Genomic DNA, 20941 nt, shown 5'->3' with positions numbered 1-20941 from the left:
GCGGATGAGATTAAGAAGTTTGCAGGGATGACATGGCCACAATTAGTATGTGACCGGGGTTGTTGGAGACGTATGGGAGAGGCCTTTGCCCTGCAGTGGGCGTAACCAGGCTGATGATGATGCTGATGAGTGATCTTCTCATCTGTACCTAGTGTTGTATGCATCTTGCCAAATTTTGGAGCCTTTCGTGGCTACATGCTTTTAGAATTTATGACCTACCAACTCTGATGTGTCTTCTTGTATGGTCACGACTCCTTTTTCTAGGAGAGGGTCCACCGACCCCAACTGCCTCTAGACCTCAGTCCCCTGAGACTGGAGAGCCACAGCGGCCAAGGCACCGGCTTCAACGTCAGAAGGCTCAGAGCCGCAAGACATTCAGGTTTGGAAAATCACGGCGGGGAGCTGGCTGGGCAGCGGCTGAGGTAGGAATTGCCACGGCTGACGATGCGCCACCCCCAACAGTGGCTGAGGAGGAGCCCGAAGGCAGGCCTCGACCCACTCGGGCGTCCTCCATTCATGGTCTGCCCGCCAGTGCAGTGGGTGCCCTTGCATCCTTTGCCGCTGAGCACAGGGCAGAGGATCGGTCAGTTAAGGATTGAGAGTGTTTATATTGGAAAGAATTCTGTGGCTCACCATGATTTGAGGGTACGGTCAGCTTAAGTTCATCTGAAAGCTTTCGAGCTACTACTAATGATGCAGTGCACCCGTTGCCATATTGCTTCCTGCACTGACCGTGTGTCATATATACAAAGAAAAGCTGAATGGCTGAGGCTTGGAACCTAGAGGAAGAAGTATCTAAAGTCATTTTAAGGGAGCACATTATAAACCTAATACAGGCTGTTCATGCTGCTGTCATGCTAGCTTGTGTAGGAAACAGATTTTGTTTTGATTGTCCATGTTAGAATAGCAATAGGAGATGTAAAGCGAATGGAATGGGCCTAACACTGTACTGTATAGCTCCTGTGTTGTAGCTTCTATTGATGAAAATTTATGCTGGCAGCGCATTTCTTTTGTGTGTTTTTAGATGCTTTCAGTGGGAGTACTCTGGCCATACACTAACTGAGGTTTCACAGTATTTGAGTTCATTGCTTTATTTGCTTGAGAAGCGAGTGAAGCTTTGGAAATGACAGAAGTGCCATAGTATGTGCATTGTGGCAACACAGTGCGTAGAGTGCTCCTCTGCCAAGCTGAAAACATTGCTACAATCTTGCTTGCTGTAGCCTTGTTTTGGCAGGAACTCAGGGAAATGGTCCCCGTTGCATTAGCAGATTAGCATTTGTCATGGTAGTGTAGGTTGTCCGCATTATTCTGGGATAACACTGTGCAGTTTCTGTCACCGTACGATAGGTTAAGACTTGAAGTCTTACTGTGCTAAAGGGTATGCAGACAAGAGCTGAAGAATGCAGTGGAAAGATTTAAAAAGCACCAATGCTTATGAAAGCTTCACGTCACCTGATGAGCCAAGTGTAACTTTGAAATTGCTTCTGTGTTCTGTAAAGGGTTTGTGTGTGAGGACAGTGCAGGAAACAGATACTTTTTGAAAGGCTTTGAGGCCAGAAAACTCTCCTCTTATGTGAAAGGCCTTGCAGTGATAATGTGTATCCATATAATGCCTAGAATTTAGTCTGAAGCACTTGCTGGCATTGTGGAGTGTTGAAAGTTTTGTAAAACGCTACAGGTGAAGTTCTTGCTTCACTTGCTGGAAGCTTCATGATTTCCTTTGTCCAGTGTTGACAAGGGAAAAAACAAAAGTGGTCAATGAAAGCACCATTCTATTTGTATTTTTGACCTGTGGGGTTCCCTTCAGAAGAGAGCACCGTGAACACTAGAAAAATTAGGCTGACACGGCACAGCAGCTTAAGTATATGATGCCATAAATTAGCAGCATCACACGTACAAAGACAAAGCATAAGTCGCATATAATAAATCTGGAGGATTTGAATAGTAAACAGGGTGAACCAAATACCATAATTTAATATGTGCTAACTTACCTGATTTGCGATCCTCACCTCTATTGTGCCATCTTCATATGGCAAATCAGTTCTGCAGAAGCATGCATGGTGGAGAAAAGTTCATAAAAGCGACAGTTGTCATCTGTCCATCTGTAGCATGAACCTATAAAGGAAACCCCATCTTTAAAAGATATGATACGATGCCATCTCTAAAATATTCCAAACAGTGCAAACAAGCCAGGCACAAAGGACACACTAGCACTGACTTCCAACTAAATATTTCAAGAAAATAACAAGCATATATAAAGGGAAAGCCAAGAGGATAAAAATGAAAGCCAGACCAGGCTCACACATGCACAGGCTAGTGGGCATGGTTTTAAGAATGATCATCACTACTCATGCAAATAACGAAATTTTTTAACATGGAGAAGTTCTGGTGGTTGACTAACATGCTTGTCACTAATTCTTATGTTGTACGCCTTGGCTATTTTCTAGGTCAACTACATTCTCCCTGAATAGAGGAATGCAACCACATGACTTTCAGTATAGAGCATATTCTAGTTTCCTTCAGGAAAAGCTCATGTTCCCCAAGACGGGTGTTATGTTTCTCTATGTGTACTGTGTACAGCCATCCCCTTTGTCCTTGTTTTTGTTAGTACGGTTTTGTATCCTTAAAGTCGACGTTAACTAACTTGTTCAGTTGGCCATCTTGCTTCATGGTATGAAATTTATCAAACCTTAGAGGTTCTCCTCACTAAATGAAATTTACTTTTTTAAATGGTGCAAACATGTTGCAGGGACAGTGCTGCTTCAAGTTTTCAAGTTCCATGTTTTACTCTGTTTTTATTGGAAACAAAGGAACAAGATCAATTTAAGTTATGATGCATGCCAATTCATAAAAACATAGATCTGGTCATAAAGGGCCCCTCACCAGGCCGCATATAAGATTTCAGTTATACGTTTGATGTTGTTAAGTGCCCTGTAGGGAGCGTTCTACCACAAGGATTTCAAATTGGTTCATTAATAGCCGAGGTAAAAATATTTCGGTGCCGCAAACCCATGATTTCAGGTACTGAATGTCACCGCCAACAAAACTCTCTCCACTTGCCCCACCTAGCCTCCGCAAGCGAAATTCCTTCCCTGCATTCTCCCATACCAGAGCTCGAGGATCGCGTGATGCTTATGTCACAGCCCCCTGTCTTCTTCTTCTTTCTTTTTTCCTCCCTTTTCTGCTGCACGGTGTTTGTCTCATTTTGCGCAGCACACAATTTTTGTGTTGCGCACAAGAACATCTGACTAGCGGCATAAGTCAGTGCTACATGAACACTGAGGCAAGCACAAGCGGACATGGAGGAAGGGAAAAGTTGGGAGGGAGCATCGCGCAATGCGATTGAAGTTGAGCCTGATGGTCCAACATATGATTGCTCGGAAATGCGCAGTTGGCGTTAGTGTTTCCACTCTGCAGGTGGAGCCACAGCAGGGCAGTCGTACAAGTGCACACCGAATAAAGACTACTTGCATAGCTACTGGGAACCAAACGTCTCAGGAAATTTTGATTCTTGCTCCACGATCTCATCGCGTGTTGGGCCACCTCTGAGCAAAGGGACTGGCTTCACGGAGCATTCGCTTGCTAAGCTAGCTGCGTGATGTAATGCTTTCTCCTAACTTCTTCCTTCCTCCATGCGAGCGGATCACAGAGCATGACTGCACACTGGAGCTCGGTAGAAAATGACAGTTTCACAGCCTGTGCGCACAACTGAACAATGTGGGAACAAGCAGACGAAATGGAAGTACATCTCTCCTGTTATGGTACGAGGAAAAACAAAAACACACAGACATTGGGTTTGTGTGCTTTATTATTTCTGGAAACGTTAATTCATCTACTGAAGCAACAGATTACACAAATAACAGATGTTGCCTGTAATAATTCTCGAAGTCACGTGTCGCTGTGAGCGATGTCACAGCATGGACATGTATGTAGGCACACTTGTGCATATAAGTCACTTCTCTGGCTGGGCGCGCGGTGCCCGCAAGGAGAAGGGCAAACGGCGTTTGGTTTGAAATTTCAGCTCTTTCCGTTGCGCATAGCAATGTAATACTTGGCGGACATGATCGTTAGTGTGCATTGTATGCCCTGCACTTGTCAGCTCAATATGGCCAGACCTGGTGAGAGGCCCTATAAAGTAAATGATTGCCTTGAGGCTAGCCATAGTTTCCCAGCCACTGGTTCAACGGGCCAAAATACCACCAAATACAGACATTCTCTTGAGATACAAACAAAAACAGACCATTTTCTTTCGGTGTGATGAGGTGTTTTCACTTTGTACTAAAGACAATTTTATTTCTGTGTAGTGAGGTGGTTTTTACCTTGCACTTTAACCTAATAGCCAGCCAGTGGTCCTTATCTGAATCATTGTCACTAGTGGATGAGTGTAATGTGAGCAGCTTATTGCCATTGCTGATGGATGTTGCCATTAGGAAGAAAGCTTGGGCTTGATGTCGCATGACAAACATGTAACAGGTTTATGAGAGTTTTCAGCTGTTTATATGAGAGGGCATAATATTGTCACGTATTGTTGAATATTATCTTTGTGACGCATGTAAGATGGGCACAATTTTTCTTGTCTTAGAAGTTATTTTTTTGTTGATTTGAACTGTTCGGTCTGGCATTTCATTATATTTTTTTGCAGCCTCACCATTGTGGCTTAAGATAACCCAGTTAGATGGAGCTAAGATGAATAACAGTGACTGCAGTCAGTCCATTATCCATCTGAATGGACAACGTCCTCAAATTCAATGTCTTGGTGGCCACTGCCTGCTGACACTGGTCTTGTCACACAGCGTACATCCCATGGCTTTCAGTGGCCAGGACTGTTGTGCCCCACAACCATTGCATTTAAACAGTTACATATGCATTAACCTCTTTCTTCCTTGCCTTTCTTTTTTTCTCACTAAGTTGTTTCATGGAGCTGTTAGGTTTGCATATCAGTGCTGCACAGTTATGTTGGACTAAGACATGAGCATTCCACTTAATTTGTTCTTACTTCTTGTGCCTCATCACACAGGCAGTTTCGATGCTCACTGATGTAAATTCTCATTTGGCTTTTAAGCATAATTGATGTGTGCCCCTCCTACATGATTGTAGTCAAAGCTTGTCGAGCAATCGGCATCTATGCATGATGTATCACTCTGTGATGCGGAGAAACGAGCTGTGCTAAGAAAATGTGCTTTTTGCAGCATAGGACGCATGGTGAAAACACTTGACAGGAATTGGCTTGACATGCCACTGAGGTGTGACAGACGTAAGAACTTGGAGCGAGTAGCACATGCCTATTTTTAGGCTGCTGCATGATAAGAAACCAGTGCCCTTGCATGTCTGTTTTATAGCCATTTTAGCCCTACTCTGAGCGGAGTAGTCATTTAAAAATGCCAGCCTTAATCACCAAGATGGCTTCAAGAGTACCAGCTGCAAACCTTGATTGTGCTCAAGAGTCCCAATTTGTATTTCATAAAGTGTGAATGAGTTGAGCATGATGAAAATTGAGTAAAGCTAGAAATATCTGCTTTCTTTGGGAACCCTGTCTCCAGAAAGCCATTTGAAACATTGCAACGAGGTCTTCAGATGTAAACACCGACACATTTTAATGCGATAGTGTTAAGGGCCCCGTGTCACAGAAAATCCAATGTCAGCATCCCGTGATCCAGCGTCGACAGTTTCGGCAAAAATAATTTCGAACCACGCATACCCTACCACGCAGGCACTCAGCCTAACGTAAAGAAATTACTTTACTAATTGAAAATCTCAACGTAAAATACACCAGAAAAATCGTAAAGTACAACTTACACACAGCCTACAGACATGATAGCATCGGATTGTAATTTGAATATACGAGAAAACATAATTTTGTTACACAGAAACGCAAACTCCTTTTCCAGTGTTTTTACCATTCGTAGACTGGCCACAGCGTCCGAGATTTGCATGTGCCAGTGTGCGCAAATCTCAGAGGTCACGAAGCAATGCGCTTGGCTCCTTGCAACACCTCCAGATGGCGCTCGCCTCCGTCGCATCACAGCCCAGGCAAGAGGCCGTGTTCCTGCCAGAAAGCTCGCCTCAGTGCATAGCGTTTGCCACCAGCGTTTCCCGTTACATATTGCGGTTAGAGAAGTTGCCATTGCTGGAATGTGTGAGAAGCAGTCAGGGATATTTGAATGCTATCGCGTTCCACTCTTAAAGGCAAAGCTTAAGCGTCCTCCAAATTTTTGTGAAACTTGTGGTTGAAGTTGACAAAAAAATTCCTTTACTCTGGTAGCACATTTTCACACTGGAACTTTAATTTGAGTGAGAATTCTTGAAGTACAAAAGAACAGCTAGTGTTTATTAGAAAAACGTAGAATGATATCAGCTTGAGATTCTGTGTTAGAACTGTATGTATGCAGAACATGACTCAGTGAGCTCGTTTACTAGAATTGGATTTTGTATACAGGTGTGAGGGTGAGTGACGAGGGTTGATTTCTGTGGGGAAATCCAATGAAAATTGGCAGGACTGGATTTTTTTTTGTTGGATTGCAGTGTAATTAACTTCCTTTATTATAAGTGGCTGCCTACAAATTAACAATTATAGATGGGAGCTGGTACTGCATTTTTACAGCAGCAGTGCAAATCCACCTCTATGTTTACAAAAGCTCTATTGTCGGTAAAAGTGGTGCTTTGGACCATCTTATTGCACTAATTGATAGGTTTAGCTTGGCTTAATATTTGCTTTAAGTGTCTTTAAATGGTGACTGTCAAGGCAGTGCTCCATCAGCATTGACTCAGGCATGTTTGAGAGTGCCTGTGTGACAGGGGTGTCATGTAAAGTTTGTAATGTATTGTGTATTTTATATTTATTCATTACAATTGATTATTATTATTATTATTATTATTATTATTATTATTATTATTATTATTATTATTATTATTATTATTATTATTTGCACTAAGTACATCATTTTTTATCTTTGAATGGTGATTGTGTTCCGATTGTTCAGGTTATGCCAGACTCGCACAGTTTTCCTCACTCTGGACACAATGATACTGCATTACTTAACATGAAGAAGGCCATTTTATCAAGTATGTTTCATGCAGTGGCCTTCGTAAGGTGCCAACTGAGAAGCATCCTCCAGTGAGAAATTGTTAAATGTGTATATAGGCAATTTTTCGCAGTCATAGAAAGCCATAATTTATTTTGATCCACCCTTTTTGACACGTAATTCTTGACTTTCTCTTCTCAATGTTCCCCCTTGTCCATATGCTATGCACCTTCGCCAGGTGATCACCCTACAGAGTCTACATCAGGGTCTCAAACTCGCACCAGGCATTGGGCTGCAAATGTTACGGTTCTAGCATGGTAAGATGTGTTAGCAAAGACGTGTAACAGAATATCAGATACCATTATCTGACAACAGCAGCACTAGTGGCAATGCCTTCTGGCATGTTTATGACAACAGACAAATAGAATACAGCTGGTCACTGTGATAAATGTCTTGTGCTCATCAGTTAAACATGGCATCACAAGACGTCGTTACCAGAACTGCTCCTTGTGTGGACATCTTTCTGTGTATTTCTATGCTGGTATGTCTCTGTCATGGTAGGACTGTTTATTGCATGCAACTCCCTGTTGGCTGCTCTGTGACATCTGCAATGCGAGGTTTAGAGAATAGTAGTTGGTTTACATAACCTTAGAAAAGTGAGGGCCTTATGGGGCACATGCTTCCCATAGGATGTGTGTTTTGAGATCTTTGCCCTAGCTCCTACTTAGAGCATCTCATGGACAGCATGCTCTTTATAGCTGGTGGCAAAACTAACATTAGCCATCTAGAGTAAAAAGATGCCAAACAACAAATTTATTATTACACTCTTTTTCCCTGTCCACCACCTTTCATGCACACTGTCCTTATTGCATTTATGCCAGCTAAGTGCGTACAATAATATAACTAAGCAATTTAAAGTGCTTGCACTATATTACATAGTCCGATTAAGGTTCTCTAGAAGTTTGCATTATGAGTTGGCACTTTGACACTGCACCAAAGGAGGGTAGAAGTACAGTTGTGTTCTGTGCCAATTTAAGCTCTCAGAGGTGCATGAAAGAGTAATATTAGTTTAATGTTATGAGGTTTATGTTGTTTTCTTTGTTCCTCATGCCTATCTTGCCTTAGATTTGGAGCCTTTTATACTAATTTGCAAATTAAGTTAAGCAATCTCCAATGAGCTACGTAGTTATGATGCAGCTCTAAAATTCCACATGGCTATGGAAAATACAGTGACGGGTATTTGATAGCCGATGCTTTATAAGAGAGTTGTAGTCTGGATTATACAAACAAGCCATATTTTAGAGATTTGCAATTCATTCAGCTTTTTAAAAGCTTGGCAATATTTTTCTTGTGCACTTGTTCTGAAAAAAAAGTAATATCATATAGTTAAAGTTCAACAACATGCTTTTAATTAGGCTTCAGGAAGTAAGCACTTATTTGGATACTTTTATTTGACCCTTAAGATTGGAAACATATATACATAAGTAGTGCAACAATTCAACGTGCATTTATGTTTCTCGGAATACATGTCTTCTGTTGCGTTTCTTTGCAAGACAGTTCTCCAAGTTAATATTATATTCTGGCCATTGCTGTGTTTTAACAGTGCTTCAGCAGTACTGTAGACTGAGATTACGACGAACTGTGGAAACACCTGTTTCATTTTGCACTCGTGCAATTTTATAGGGAAGTTCATCTTACATATGACATTGTGCCTGAGATATTGCAGTGGCATTAGCATTTCTTGCAGCATGTAGCAAATGCAAGAAGTGTATGTATTGAGGACATGAGGCAACTGACTGCAGCAATGAGAACAGCCTATGTAAACCTCAGAATTTCAAGAAAAAAAAATAAGAGAGAAAGCTAGCATTTGGAAGGGAGCGAGGTAACAAAAAGTTGGAAAAATTAGGGGTTACACAGTGCATTAGTTGAACATGTTTGTGTTAATACCCACACTAGTATGAGGCTGCTATTGCTGACACGTCACCAGTGGTATTGTTGTTAATGATACCACTCTGGATTCATTATGCAGCTCTAACGAGATGAAGATTCTTCAGAACATTGTGAGGGAATGTAATGACATCACTTGTGGCATTACTTTTGTCCACCACACAGTAAGGGAAAGTGACAACCACAGGGTGAACAGTCAAACCAGCACTGAAAGGTGTATTGGTAAGCCAAATGTTTACATGGATTCCTTTGTAATTAAAGCTGTAGTGGTATATTTTTTTATCAGCAGATATCAGCAGAACGGTGTTAGGTGATTCTATGAAGCCAAACTGCTTTCTTCTCATTATATGAATAAGATCTTTAAGTCCTGTTCGTGGTCTTACTAAACGAAATCTAGTGCCACGCTAGAGCAAAGCGGCATTCCTGTCGGTTTGCTTACACTAGAAGACGTAAAGCGCTGTCCAGGGAGTGTTCTACCTCAAAAAATCTTCAGAAGGGTTTAGTACTGGTGGAAATGGAAGCAAAGGTTATGAGGCGATGGTACGAGAGGGCAAGCTACGCTCCCTGCAACAGAGACTCTCTCTTGTTGCCTCAAGCTTCGTTCCCCCCTCTCTATTTTCAACCTGCTGTGATAAGACTAGTGGCTATGATGTTGTGCTGCTCAGTTCGAGGTCGTGGGATTGATCCGAGCCATAGCAGCCGCATTCCTGCTAGGGCAGAGTGCAAAAATGCTTGTGTACTTAGTTTTAGGTGCACCTTAAAGAACGCCAGATGGTCAAAATTAATCCGGAGGCCCCCGCTATGGCATGTTTCATATTCAGATCTTGGTTTTGGCACATAAAATCCCGGAATTAAAACATTTTTTTCTTCGCGTTCTCTCGTGTTGCAGCCAAGAGCCCAAGTGACGTTCTAAAGTGAAGCTTTCTTTGCCTCTTCCTTTGAATTTTCCACTGCTGCTGCTGTCAATGTTTCACAGGCTGCGTCAGGATGCAGTTCAGAGCATGTACATACATGGCAGGAGCGTGGGAGAGAGAAAAAGTGACCCAAGAAACTCATTTGGACCTTTCCACCACGTCCCTGCAATGCCCCCTGGAGCTTCCTAAGCATCGCCATGGTAACCTCTTGACGACTGTGACTATCTATGACCCCCCAAAAAGACATTGCCCTAACTTCAACACTTACCATGCAACAGGCCAGAAGGGAGGTAGACAGAATGGTAGAGCGGAAATAGGGAGAGGAGAAAGAGAATGGATAGAACTGATGCAGCCACAAACGTATGCCACTCTTCGCTGGAAGCTCCCATACATGGAGGAGGGTGGGAAAGGGAAAAGGCAGCGTAAGAAGGCAAGGAAGCATTACTCCTGACATGATAGCAGTTGCGGATAAATTGAAGTTTAAGCTATGGTATGGTACGTTTCTGCGATTTCTGAGAAATAAACACCACGTAAATTTGTCAAGCGGACAACTGACGCAGGGCATGCAAATGCAAAGCCACATTAAAGCACTAGCATCTGGGCAACACTACGATAGCAGGCAGGCATCAAATTAGCACTTCTGTGCCCGCTGCAGTAGCTTTGCGACTGTGGCATTGCTCGAGATTACGGGCTAGATCCTGATCGCGGCAGCTGCACTTCGACTGAGGCAAAATACAATGCACGAAAAGCACACTTCAGGATTACCCGACCAATATGTATCCTGATGCACGTAATATGCAAGGCAGTTTGTCTGGGGGTATCTTGTGCTTAGTTTATAAGGTTGCTGATGGCAACCATCAAGGACGGTGCAGATAACTAGTTCTGACCCTTCTGTACACAAGATAATCTGTATTTTTATTAAGATCGTACTAAAAGACATTTATCTGCAACATGTTTGCCCACAGGACTACTATTCAAACGTATGACATTATTCTGCTAAATATGTAAAACTTGACACTATGAACATTTTACCTGACCAAGTTTCAGGCTGCAAGATTTTGTTGAATTGTGGTTTAACCTGTTAAATGGTCCCACAACAGGTTTGGGCATTGCAAGCTATGGCAGCAATCATGCTTGTGAAATTTCACACCGATGTGTGCTGTGAAAACAGATAAAAATTCAGAAGCCTCCATGCCTTCATTCTTAGAGGAGCCCTGATTCCTACCAGCGAGATGACGTCACACACATTTCACTACCACATCACATATGCAGTGGCTAGCTGCTCACAAATAGCCTAAACTAGGGTTTCTTGTGAAATGCAATGTGTCCAAAACCTTCTCTGGGAAATGTGCTGCACAGCAAGAAAGAAAGGGAGGTAAAAGGCAAAGGAGGCAAGGATCGTGATGTAAACATTGCTTGGGCCCTCCACTCGGACATGAGAGAAGCAGGAACATCATTTGTGGGTACTGGTAGAGACAACAAGCGAGATCCTTTCCCATGGAAAGGGTAGCTTGCCTCCTTGTACCATGGCTTCCCAACATTTGTTCCACTTCTATCTTGGCTACTACTAAACTCGTTATAAACATTCTTGCAGTCTAATGTTCCCTGGATGGTGTTTTACAGCTTCTAGCACATAGCTAAAATTTCTGCACAATATTAATGTTAACATTATGCCTTGCTTCCATTTTTATTCGCATGCTGTGAGCTATTGTTAAGAGAACCATGCTGTTAATTTACCATGAAAGAAGAAAAACTCAATGGCCTGAAAAGGAACCTGCACACAAGGAGAGTTTGTCAATCTTTAGCATTACAACTGTGCCATTTAGACATTGAGTATCTGTTTCACTCATTTAATGTTAATGTCTGGACCTAGTCAGGCAGCAGTGGTTACATATGTGCACCCCATAGTGTTTTTGACCTCACTACTGTTACAGGAGGTTGCATTTGTAGCTGCTGTAGTATGCATGTTGCAAGACTCTGTTTTCACCCATAAAAGTTTGCACAAGTCATTCCTTGTAGTGTGTAGTTGTTGCAGTCAACTTAACAGATTCCTTACCTTGGGTTAAGAGGTTGCATAAAGATGGGCATGCTACGTTCCATTCCTATTGAGGACTTATTCTCGTGCCATATTTGACTGATGGCACAAAACTTGTGCAGCCAACAAATGATAATGTGTTAACGAGCTATTTCAGTGACTGATTTGCAGTGGTGCCAACAGATGTGCAAATTGAGCCAAGTACCAGATGTTCTACCTATTGGTTGAGTGTTGTTAGCAGTCAACATGCTTTGTGACAAGGCTGTAACAGCGTATACTCTGAGCAGTGAGGAAAACGATGTTACTGCACTGTAGTTATACCCGAGTTGTGTTTTTTCTGCTCGTCAAACTTAGAATTATCACATCTGTTATGCAGTGTTTTACTTGCCAGTACCGGCAGCGTTGCCCAGCCCTTTTCAGGGTACTTTGTTGACTATTCAAGACATTAGATAGCTGGATGTTGGGGCTTGATTTCTCAAAGTACACTTTGCAAGGTTTTTAATGGTAAGAAAACCTTCTTTGTGATATATACCATACAAGCAGGCTAGTCAAACTTGATTTCTGTGTTGTGAGTAAATTGCTTTACCAGCTGGTGTTACTTGGAACACATCCAAAGACTGTTTTGTTGTTGCGTGCTTTTACTGTCATCTGCTTTGTGGTTTGATGTTCTCACTGCAGATGCGCCTTGTTGCCAACAAGATGCTTATTACATCCACCTCTAAAGTTCCATCCAGTATATGTCAAAGCTCATTATTATCAGTGTTTACTTAATTGCATTTATCTTGGTTAATGTTTTCTTGAAGGGTGACACCACATTTCATGCATTTCAAACACTTGTGCCAACAAAGAATTTATAAAGATATATACATATATATATTCTGTCCAAGCAACATTTGGGGTTAGTTTAGATGTCTGCACAAGATTCATATCCTTAAAGAAATGATGCAATAAATGTGTGACATTCTAACGGTTATGTGGGGGGGGGGTGTGGATACAATGCTATTTAGGCAAGTAGCTTAAAGCCATGAGGTACGTTTTTTTTTTCTGTGTGCGATTCTGCCTTTTCCTGCTTTTAAAATACTTTCTGTGCCAAAGCAAATATAGCCACTGATACTCAGGAAAAGCAAGTTACTTCAGACTTGCGATTAAGTGCAATACTTTTGAAGCCTATATAGAGCTTCATTGGTTCCCAGTGCACATATCATCAGATCTTTGTTTTACAAACTGCCTTTTAGGAGAACTTGATCAGTCTAGTGTAATGGCTACTCTGTTAAATTCTTTCAACAAAATTAATGAATAGTAATAAATAGTGAGCAGGATAAAAAGAAGCAGACTTTCTTCTGAATTTGAGACTCGTGCAAATCAGATGCTGTTTTAATTTGCAAAAGGGCTGTGCACAATGCATTTAACCTTAAAGGCAAGGAAAATTCAGCAGCATTTATGAATGTGCCAGGCAGGCATTTTTAAGTGTGTCTTGAAACTATTGCTTCAAGAGGAACTGCAACATGGGCTCGCTGTTGCTACAGGTGTATATGTTGTTTCCAATATTGCAAATAGGCCTTTTAATCATGGCATCTGTTGCAGCTGCCAAAACCTTATCCCAACTGCAAGCAGAGCAGTTGCGGAAAAGCAGTGGTTTGGAGTGCTGTTGCTGTGTGGAACGATCGATGGTTTTGTATAAGAGGGCTCCACAGTCGTGACATTGCACCCTGCCTGCCGGCATAGGCCCAGGTGTCAACATTCAGATGTGCAGGGAGCTCTTGTTGCTGTTATTTGTCGGTCATTTTATCTGTACTGTGTCAATGTTGTGTGCCTACGCAGTGTCTTCCTTGTATCATGATAGAGAAACAAAAAGGCAGCATAGTGCTAGGCAAGATAAGAATCAGTGTTTCGCCTAGGCTTTCTAGTTGTGGTAGTTGCAATCAGTACCTGTTTGTTGTTGCTGCTGTGCCAATGATGTTCTAGTGAGGCTCTAAGCTAGGACTTGTTAATCAATGTGCAAGAGTTTCATGTACCCGGTAGCGTGTTACTCACTGCTGCTAGTTCAGACTGCATGTTGTACACTTGTGGGCCAGTCGGCAAGTTGCCTGCCTGGAACTGTTTGTTGGGAAAATTGGACTTCCTTTTTGTCGAAGCGAGACACACTGATGAGATTTTTTCCAGGCAGGCACTGTGCTGCTGCCTCGAGAATGTATTGTTGACACGCCAATGTTAGTCTTAAAACTGTCCATTATTTATGCAGGAGCCAATTTTACAAGCATGCCAGAATGTAACATAGTATATTTAAGTTTATCAATGTTGTGTAAAATAAGCTAGTCATGTGTTTTCTAGGCATTTGTTTTTCTATTGCAGTTGGTCTTAAGCATTGTATGAGCATTCCTATTTTGAATGCTTTTGTACAATAAAGCTTGCGCAGAACAGGGTGTGTACAGACTGTCTTTTAGAAACCTGCTCACATCAGATCTCACAGAAGTGAGATTTGTACAAAGTAGCTGCACAAAAGCAGAGCGTCTTCACAGTGCAATGATCAAATGAGAATGGAAGGAATAATCCTTTATCATGATGACACTGCAGTTGCCATTGAAGTAAGCATTGTTGCTTACAGATGTTTATGAAATCACAAAATATTGAAGATAGAATATTGCTTAACCTACCTAACGAGACCAAGCATGCCAGAAACTCCCTACTCTCCAATGACTTTTACTATGTAACCATCTGTACCTCACTTTCTCAATCATTGCTTGAAATTTAAGGACTAGTAGGGCTGGCAGCATTCTTGGAAGACTCATATGCAGAAAACTTTTTGGCACGAACCTGTTTTTGCAGCACGCATACACTTTAGTGAAAAATAAAGCTGTTACTTTAATTTCCTTTCTGGCGCGACAGCAAGTTTTTGGCGTGAAATATTGCTGCGCGCGCACTCTTTCGATGCGGTGCTAGCAGAGCCGCGATTTTGAAAAATTCCATTGCCTTTCGAGTTTCGTGCATAGTCAGTGCGGCGCTTTGGCCGCATTATCAAGGGGTTGTTATCAATGTGATCAGTCAACCTTGAGAGACGGATAATAAACGTGTCCTAAAAACGAAAGGAAGGAATAGCTGAAAAAATGCAAAACCTGCTGTTGGTGCTCCTTCTGTACCATTATCAAGGGGATGCACTCTCTCTTTGGGTTTGCAACAGGCATGCAGTTGCTTTCAATCAGCTTATTTGAGGGCGCTGCTTTATGATGCGGGTGGGAGTGCAGTCATGTGGTATTTTTCATATTTCATGTTTCTTAGCCAGTCGGAAAAAATTTTACACAATTAGTACATAGCTAAAAACACCCTAATTAGACGTCATTTGGGGGCACCTACAAATGCCCCATTGACACTTTTAGGACAGTACTTCTTGAGTTAGATATATAATTGCAATGACCGAAATAAATCTCAGTAAAAAAAAAATGACTGGCGGCTGGAGGAACGCTACTGCTATTTTTTATGCCTTGGTGCATGATAGTTGGAGCACCCTGTATAATTCGCTCGGCAACCAAAATGAAGCCAAGCCAGGTTCACTCGAAATAAGAATCTACAGCAGTCATGTGCAGCAGCGCTTATATTCAAACTCACAGAAAATGGAGAGAGAGAGAGAGAGGCTGCAGTTTTGCCGGAAAGGTGAAGCAATATAAGTGATAGCCAAGTATACGACACTTACACGAAGGAAGATTACACCACCAAGAGACGCCAGATTCTTGGTGGTGCGAGAGGACTCGGGCTGTGAAACTTAACTGTCTCCTACTATGAGGTCTTGTAAATTGTGACCTACCTGCCTACCTACCTACATATATATATATATATATATATATATATATATATATATATATATATACACACACACACACACACACACACACACACACACACACACACACACACACACACACACACACACACACACACACACACACACACACACACACACACACACACACACACACACACACACATATCCTATGGAAGGCTGGTCCCCCCCCCCCCCCCCGGTAATATGAAAACTTTCCGCCTATGCGTGTTGCAAGATTTTCCTATAAAAGAGGGATAGGGTAATGTTCCAATGTCCTGGAGATGGGCATTTACTTTTCCTATTGTGGCATTTGCTGCCACTGAGTTGTCCACATACAAAGTAACAAGTAAATATTTGGGGTACAGTATAGTGGATCAGCTTATACTGGTGACTTTATTTGCACATTTCATACAGCATAAAAAATAACCTCGTTCTCGGGTCGACAATTTGCAGGGAAAACTGGGAAGGAATGCAGTCATCTACCTGCACAGGAAAAGAGGGAGGCGATATAGAGTGATGTTGACTAGCAAATGTAAGCAGAGAAAGCTCTTTCAGACATACCTCTTGGCCAAGGCAATTCCAAGTCCGACAAGCCCGCTAACAGCAAGAGCAGCACCACCAACAATAGCCATGCCTTTTATGCCTTCTGGAATAGGTAATGAACGGTAAGGTGCTTCAATACACTCACAAGTAACAAAAAGGTTTCAGTTAATAAAACCAATGGTTACACTGGCAGTGGGTGCACTCCTGTGGTGCTGAGGCCACTAACAATCACTGTGTGGTTATAAGCACTATCAGACAAAAATAATAGTTAACATTGTTTGCACGGAGGGACAGGAACACAGGTTCTCTGTTAAGCAATATTGAAGCCTAGATATGAATAATTTTTCACTGAATATTATCGTGCATAGAGAGGAAACAGAGCAAGGCACTGCTATAGCAGAAGCTTGCAAAATGAAGCTGCCACAGCCTAAACATTTTGTAAAATTGCAGACGACAAAGACTGAGGATGTTGCCAAGTATCATTAAATTTTAATGCATTGCTGTACACACAGCTTTTCATTAATAGCAGTGATGGACTACACAACCAGTAAGATTGACTACTGAACACTTCATCAACATCTAACGTGGCTTGTCCGCTAGGTCCCAAGCCCTAAATGTAACTGTCTTTTTCATGTCCCACCATGACTGTAGACACTAGACATGCATCTTAAAGAACCCCAGGTGGTCAAAATTTCCGGAGTCCTCCACTACGGCGTGCCTCATAATCAGAAAGTGGTTTTGGCACGTAAAACCCCAAATATTATTATTATTATTAGACATGCATCAAATCTTGAGTCATTCCCGTTAAAAGGAAATAGGCTGAAAACTTTCTACAGGACCTACCTTTCTTCATCCGGCTTTTAATAGTTGCTTCAAGTTCCTGTGCTTGTCTGTTGGCTGGCTCAACATGAAGGAATGCTTTGATGAATTTCAATGCCTTGGAGTACTCCTAAGGATAGAAACGTTTTTTACAACAGCTGCAATTCTGGATAGTAACGTGTACCTGTCCTGTGTAACCTACGTAATATATACAGGACTTTCTACCAGCTTCCACTAAATGCTTGCCAGCAAGCATGCCGCGAGCTATACTCTGTTTTATACTTGTTACTACTTGCATTCCAGAGGCAGTAATTTCGCTTCTCGTGAAGAAGGTACTGTACGCAGCGATTCTAAAGTGATAATCGGACCGCGTGGTGGCTAGCACTTCTCGCACCACTGGTGAGTGCTGGGGTACCAAATGCTGCCACAATGTGTCGCAGAGGCTCTTGCTTTCATCATATACCATAATGGCACTGGGAACTCTGTCCACCGGTGACACTAGTGCCGGCAGTCATGCCTTCCGAGTATCGCATTTGAATTGCTGGGCACTATAGCTCGTAAGTGCTTCCTTTTTTTCATTTGGTTTCACAAAGTTTGATTTCAGTCATTTAAGTTAGTCTATGCTTAGCAAACATTAGTAGCCACCTTTGCCTATTACAAGGAGGGAATGCTCCTGGTAACAAAAGTTTTAGGGGCATTTGTGTTGTTGATTGCCAACTACAGACCTTGAGCTTGGTGCTCCCGACAGCCAGGTAGAAAAGGTAATCTCGCTTGGCTTCAGCATTGCCGTGGTGAAATAAATCTGTTGAACCAAATACACAGAGGTAAGAAAAAGGCATCAGCTGTAGAGGTGGGTGAATATCAACTTTTTCTAATACAGTCGTCTCTTGTTAATTTGACTCAAACGGGACCCACCAAACTGATTGAATTATTGGCCGAGTCAAATTAAGTAAGATGCTGAAAAAATACCAAAACACACCGCTGATTCATTAGGCAGTATCTGCCCAACTCTAAATGCCCTCGAATCAAACGCACGCCTGCTTTCTCTGTGTTCAAAGTGAAAAACTAACTTAGAAATGACAAAGCTCTTCAACAAAGAATAAATTGAATGTGCACCCAGTTATTCAGCAAGAAAACTAGGCAAGGGTCTAATATGTGTTGCACAATGACAGACTTTTTAAAGTCTGCTACGCTACACGGCCTTTAAATGTAGGCCTCGCCACTGTACAGTTGTGTTACGTGGTAATGCATACACTCACTGCGAACACTGTTTTGCTTTCACATCCGATTACACTTGCAGGCTATTTGTGGCTCAATTTTCTCGACTAAAGAAAGGCACACATTAGAATCGGGTAAATACTGCAATGAGACATTGTGAGCTACCGTTATTACTTGAAAAATCTCCTTGGGGCAGGTCGAAAATAGGTGTTTTGGACAGATTATGTGTGTTAACAAATTCACTGTCCCCCTAATAAGCTCTGCTGAGGCATGCTACCACTAAAGGGGTTGCTATTGGGGTAACCATAAGGACCAGGTGCATACGTGCTGACTGGTCAAGTTCTAATTTTTCCCCGAAGACAAAATTTAAGATTGAATTAATGAAAGTTTGGGTCTATAGAAATGCATGGGTGCCAGCCGGGACCTTCGGTAGGGATCGAATTAACCGAAAAACTGAATTAACGGAAGTCTACTGCATGAAGTGGATACGAATAACAAGTATCGAATATTGAATAGTCAAATGCAGATGCATAAATTTTGAACAGAAATATTTATTTGGTACATTTAGGTACCATGTCTGTACTGACTAGAGCAAAAAAGCTATCGGGGACAAAGGATCAGGTTTGCACAAGATCACTAACTGTCATTAAAAGAAGCTGCATGCATAGCCTCTGAAAAACTTTAGTCTGGCTGCAAACAAACCTTTAAATAAATAATGGCTGGTGCTGCACGACGAGTTCCAAAAATGCTAAATAAAAGGTTTCCGAAAAAGGAAAAATAAAAATACTTAAGGGCCGACCGTGGGCACATGTAAAAGGGCCCATTGCAAGGAAAACATTAGAGGCTTTAGTGCAAGAGATACAACTGCTACATTGCTAAACTTCCAGAAACGCTAAATGACAGACTACGAGCTTACTTTTTGGTTTTGCAGCAGAGACAAGAATCACCGCTTGTCTCTGCTGCAAAACCAAAAAGTAAGCTTGCATTGCCCATTTTGTTTCTGTATTGCTTCGAAAAAGTTGTATGCTTACTTCCGATTATTTGTGATACCTTGTTTAACAAATGGAGTGCAGTAACCAGACTAACATTTGGTAGTTGCAAAATATTTGGTTAACTTGGAATATTCCAAAATATCATAGTTATTTATTGCATACAAATTATTGTGTAAACTTCAATATTCGCCCACGCTTAATCAGAAGTTGTTACTAAAGCAGGATGTAATGTAAAACTTCAGTTACGCAGTTTTATGCCCTAGCTAATGGCCACTACATAAAGGTTCCTATGTGCATTCCGGAAATAATCATTAGGCATAAACTATGCATTGACATTTTACCATCTCGTATGATTCCACTCTTCAAGGCACCTTGGCTCTGTGTGTTTCATACACTGACAGGAGTAATTACATCAACAAAAACGTTATATGTAAAAAAAAAAAAAAGATTACGTTGCTCCATTTTACATCATATTCTATTTCCTTCCTAAGCAATGCAAACATCTGAACGAACTTGCGTCGAAACATTCATGCGTGTATGCTTGTTTTCGCAAACGACAATACAACGCTCAACAAGTACGTGTATATATGCGGCCTACAAGCGATGCTCGAAACGCGGTCTTGCAAGTGACTCACGTTCCATCAACAGCACACCGCGTCGTATGTCCGCAGGGTATCTGCTTCTGACAAGGCACCAAGCGTACTCGAACTGCGTCTTCGTGTCCACTTCGCCATTTTTCATTTCTTCATGATACTGCTCTTCGTAATGCTGCACAAGATAGAACAGCAAATTGTGTTCGATGGCGTCATAGGTGGCCGACATACCTTAGTTGACATCGACACAGATTTCACAACGCTGACGCAACACAGCCACGGCGAAATCGCTTGCATACGAGCGAAACTTTAAATTTAAATGAAACGTTCGAATAGGAAAGCCTCAAGGATCGACTAGGAAGTAGTCATGTAACAAAAGAAGCTACCAACACAACACTTGAACGGATATTTATAAGTCACAAAGACGTTACAAATAAAAGGACATAAAAATACTAAGAAATAATTAGCGTTAAGAAAGGTTGATAGCTTTTCGAAAGGCTGATTCCAAAGCTTCAGAGAGGTATATGCCAAAGAATAAACGAAACAATGATGCGACGGGAGACGCGGTCTTCATCACAGTCGCAGTCCATCGAGGAAAACCAGGAAAACAAGCTCACTTTCAGATCTGTTGCGCTCACGTAGTCTTCAAGAATTGACTCCATTTTACACTGCAGCGTCACACATGAGTCACACGACGCTAACGACCGCAAAAATTGTATTTGACACTTATCAACGCACCAACTCTAAGACTCAACTAAACTTTAGGAGCTGATGAGCTACATAGCTGCGATGACGATGATGATGAACAACAAAAAAAAAACGTGTTGAATAATACGAAAATCTTGTTAACAATTTTATGAAGCGAAGCCCCCAATACATAGCGTTGCGAGTGCTGAGACAAAATTTTGGAATGCCCAAAATGTTTCGTTGTGGTATTTCTTTCTTTCGCTTTAATTGAGGCAATATTAACTTTCGGTTTCGGTTTCGGCGCACAAATTCATGGTGCGCTGCATTATAACTCTAGCCTTTGATTACCGTTGC

At 41.8% G+C, this 20941-nt stretch overlaps 2 protein-coding genes across 2 annotated transcripts in view; one reads left to right on the top strand and one right to left on the bottom strand.

Moving 5' to 3' along the window:
• The window catches only part of unc80 (unc80, NALCN channel complex subunit), a 178872-nt gene extending 164529 nt beyond the window's left edge, over positions 1-14343 (top strand). Inside the window, exon 62 of the mRNA XM_075681230.1 lies at positions 265-14343. Within this exon, the coding sequence (XP_075537345.1) occupies positions 265-599 (335 nt within the window). The 3' untranslated portion in view covers positions 600-14343. The remainder of the gene's footprint in view (positions 1-264) is intronic.
• Positions 14344-16109: 1766 nt separating this feature from the next.
• LOC142572253 (mitochondrial fission 1 protein-like) lies at positions 16110-20694 on the bottom strand. Its single transcript, XM_075681226.1, has 6 exons — positions 20518-20694; positions 19943-20075; positions 17823-17899; positions 17122-17227; positions 16297-16381; positions 16110-16218 (listed from the first exon to the last, which is right to left on the bottom strand). The coding sequence occupies exons 1-6, from the start codon at positions 20560-20562 to the stop codon at positions 16215-16217; spliced, it is 450 nt and encodes a 149-aa protein (XP_075537341.1). The 5' UTR covers positions 20563-20694; the 3' UTR covers positions 16110-16214.
• Positions 20695-20941: the final 247 nt, after the last annotated feature.

The sequence above is a fragment of the Dermacentor variabilis genome, chromosome 2 (assembly GCF_050947875.1).
Source record: "Dermacentor variabilis isolate Ectoservices chromosome 2, ASM5094787v1, whole genome shotgun sequence".
NCBI classification, from domain to species: Eukaryota; Metazoa; Arthropoda; class Arachnida; order Ixodida; family Ixodidae; genus Dermacentor; species Dermacentor variabilis.
Note: the sequence above shows the minus strand (reverse complement) of the source record. Positions and strands in the feature narration are given on the sequence as shown.

Excerpts from the sequence above, each read along its gene's own strand:
- LOC142572253 (XM_075681226.1), bottom strand. The coding sequence starts at position 20,562 with ATGGAGTCAATTCTTGAAGACTACGTGAGCGCAACAGATCTGAAA. Across the intron at positions 17,900-19,942 it reads CGGTGTGCTGTTGATGGAAC|ATTTATTTCACCACGGCAAT; the intron begins GTGAGTCACTTG and ends TTGGTTCAACAG. Across the intron at positions 16,382-17,121 it reads TAAAAGCCGGATGAAGAAAG|AAGGCATAAAAGGCATGGCT; the intron begins GTAGGTCCTGTA and ends TACCTATTCCAG.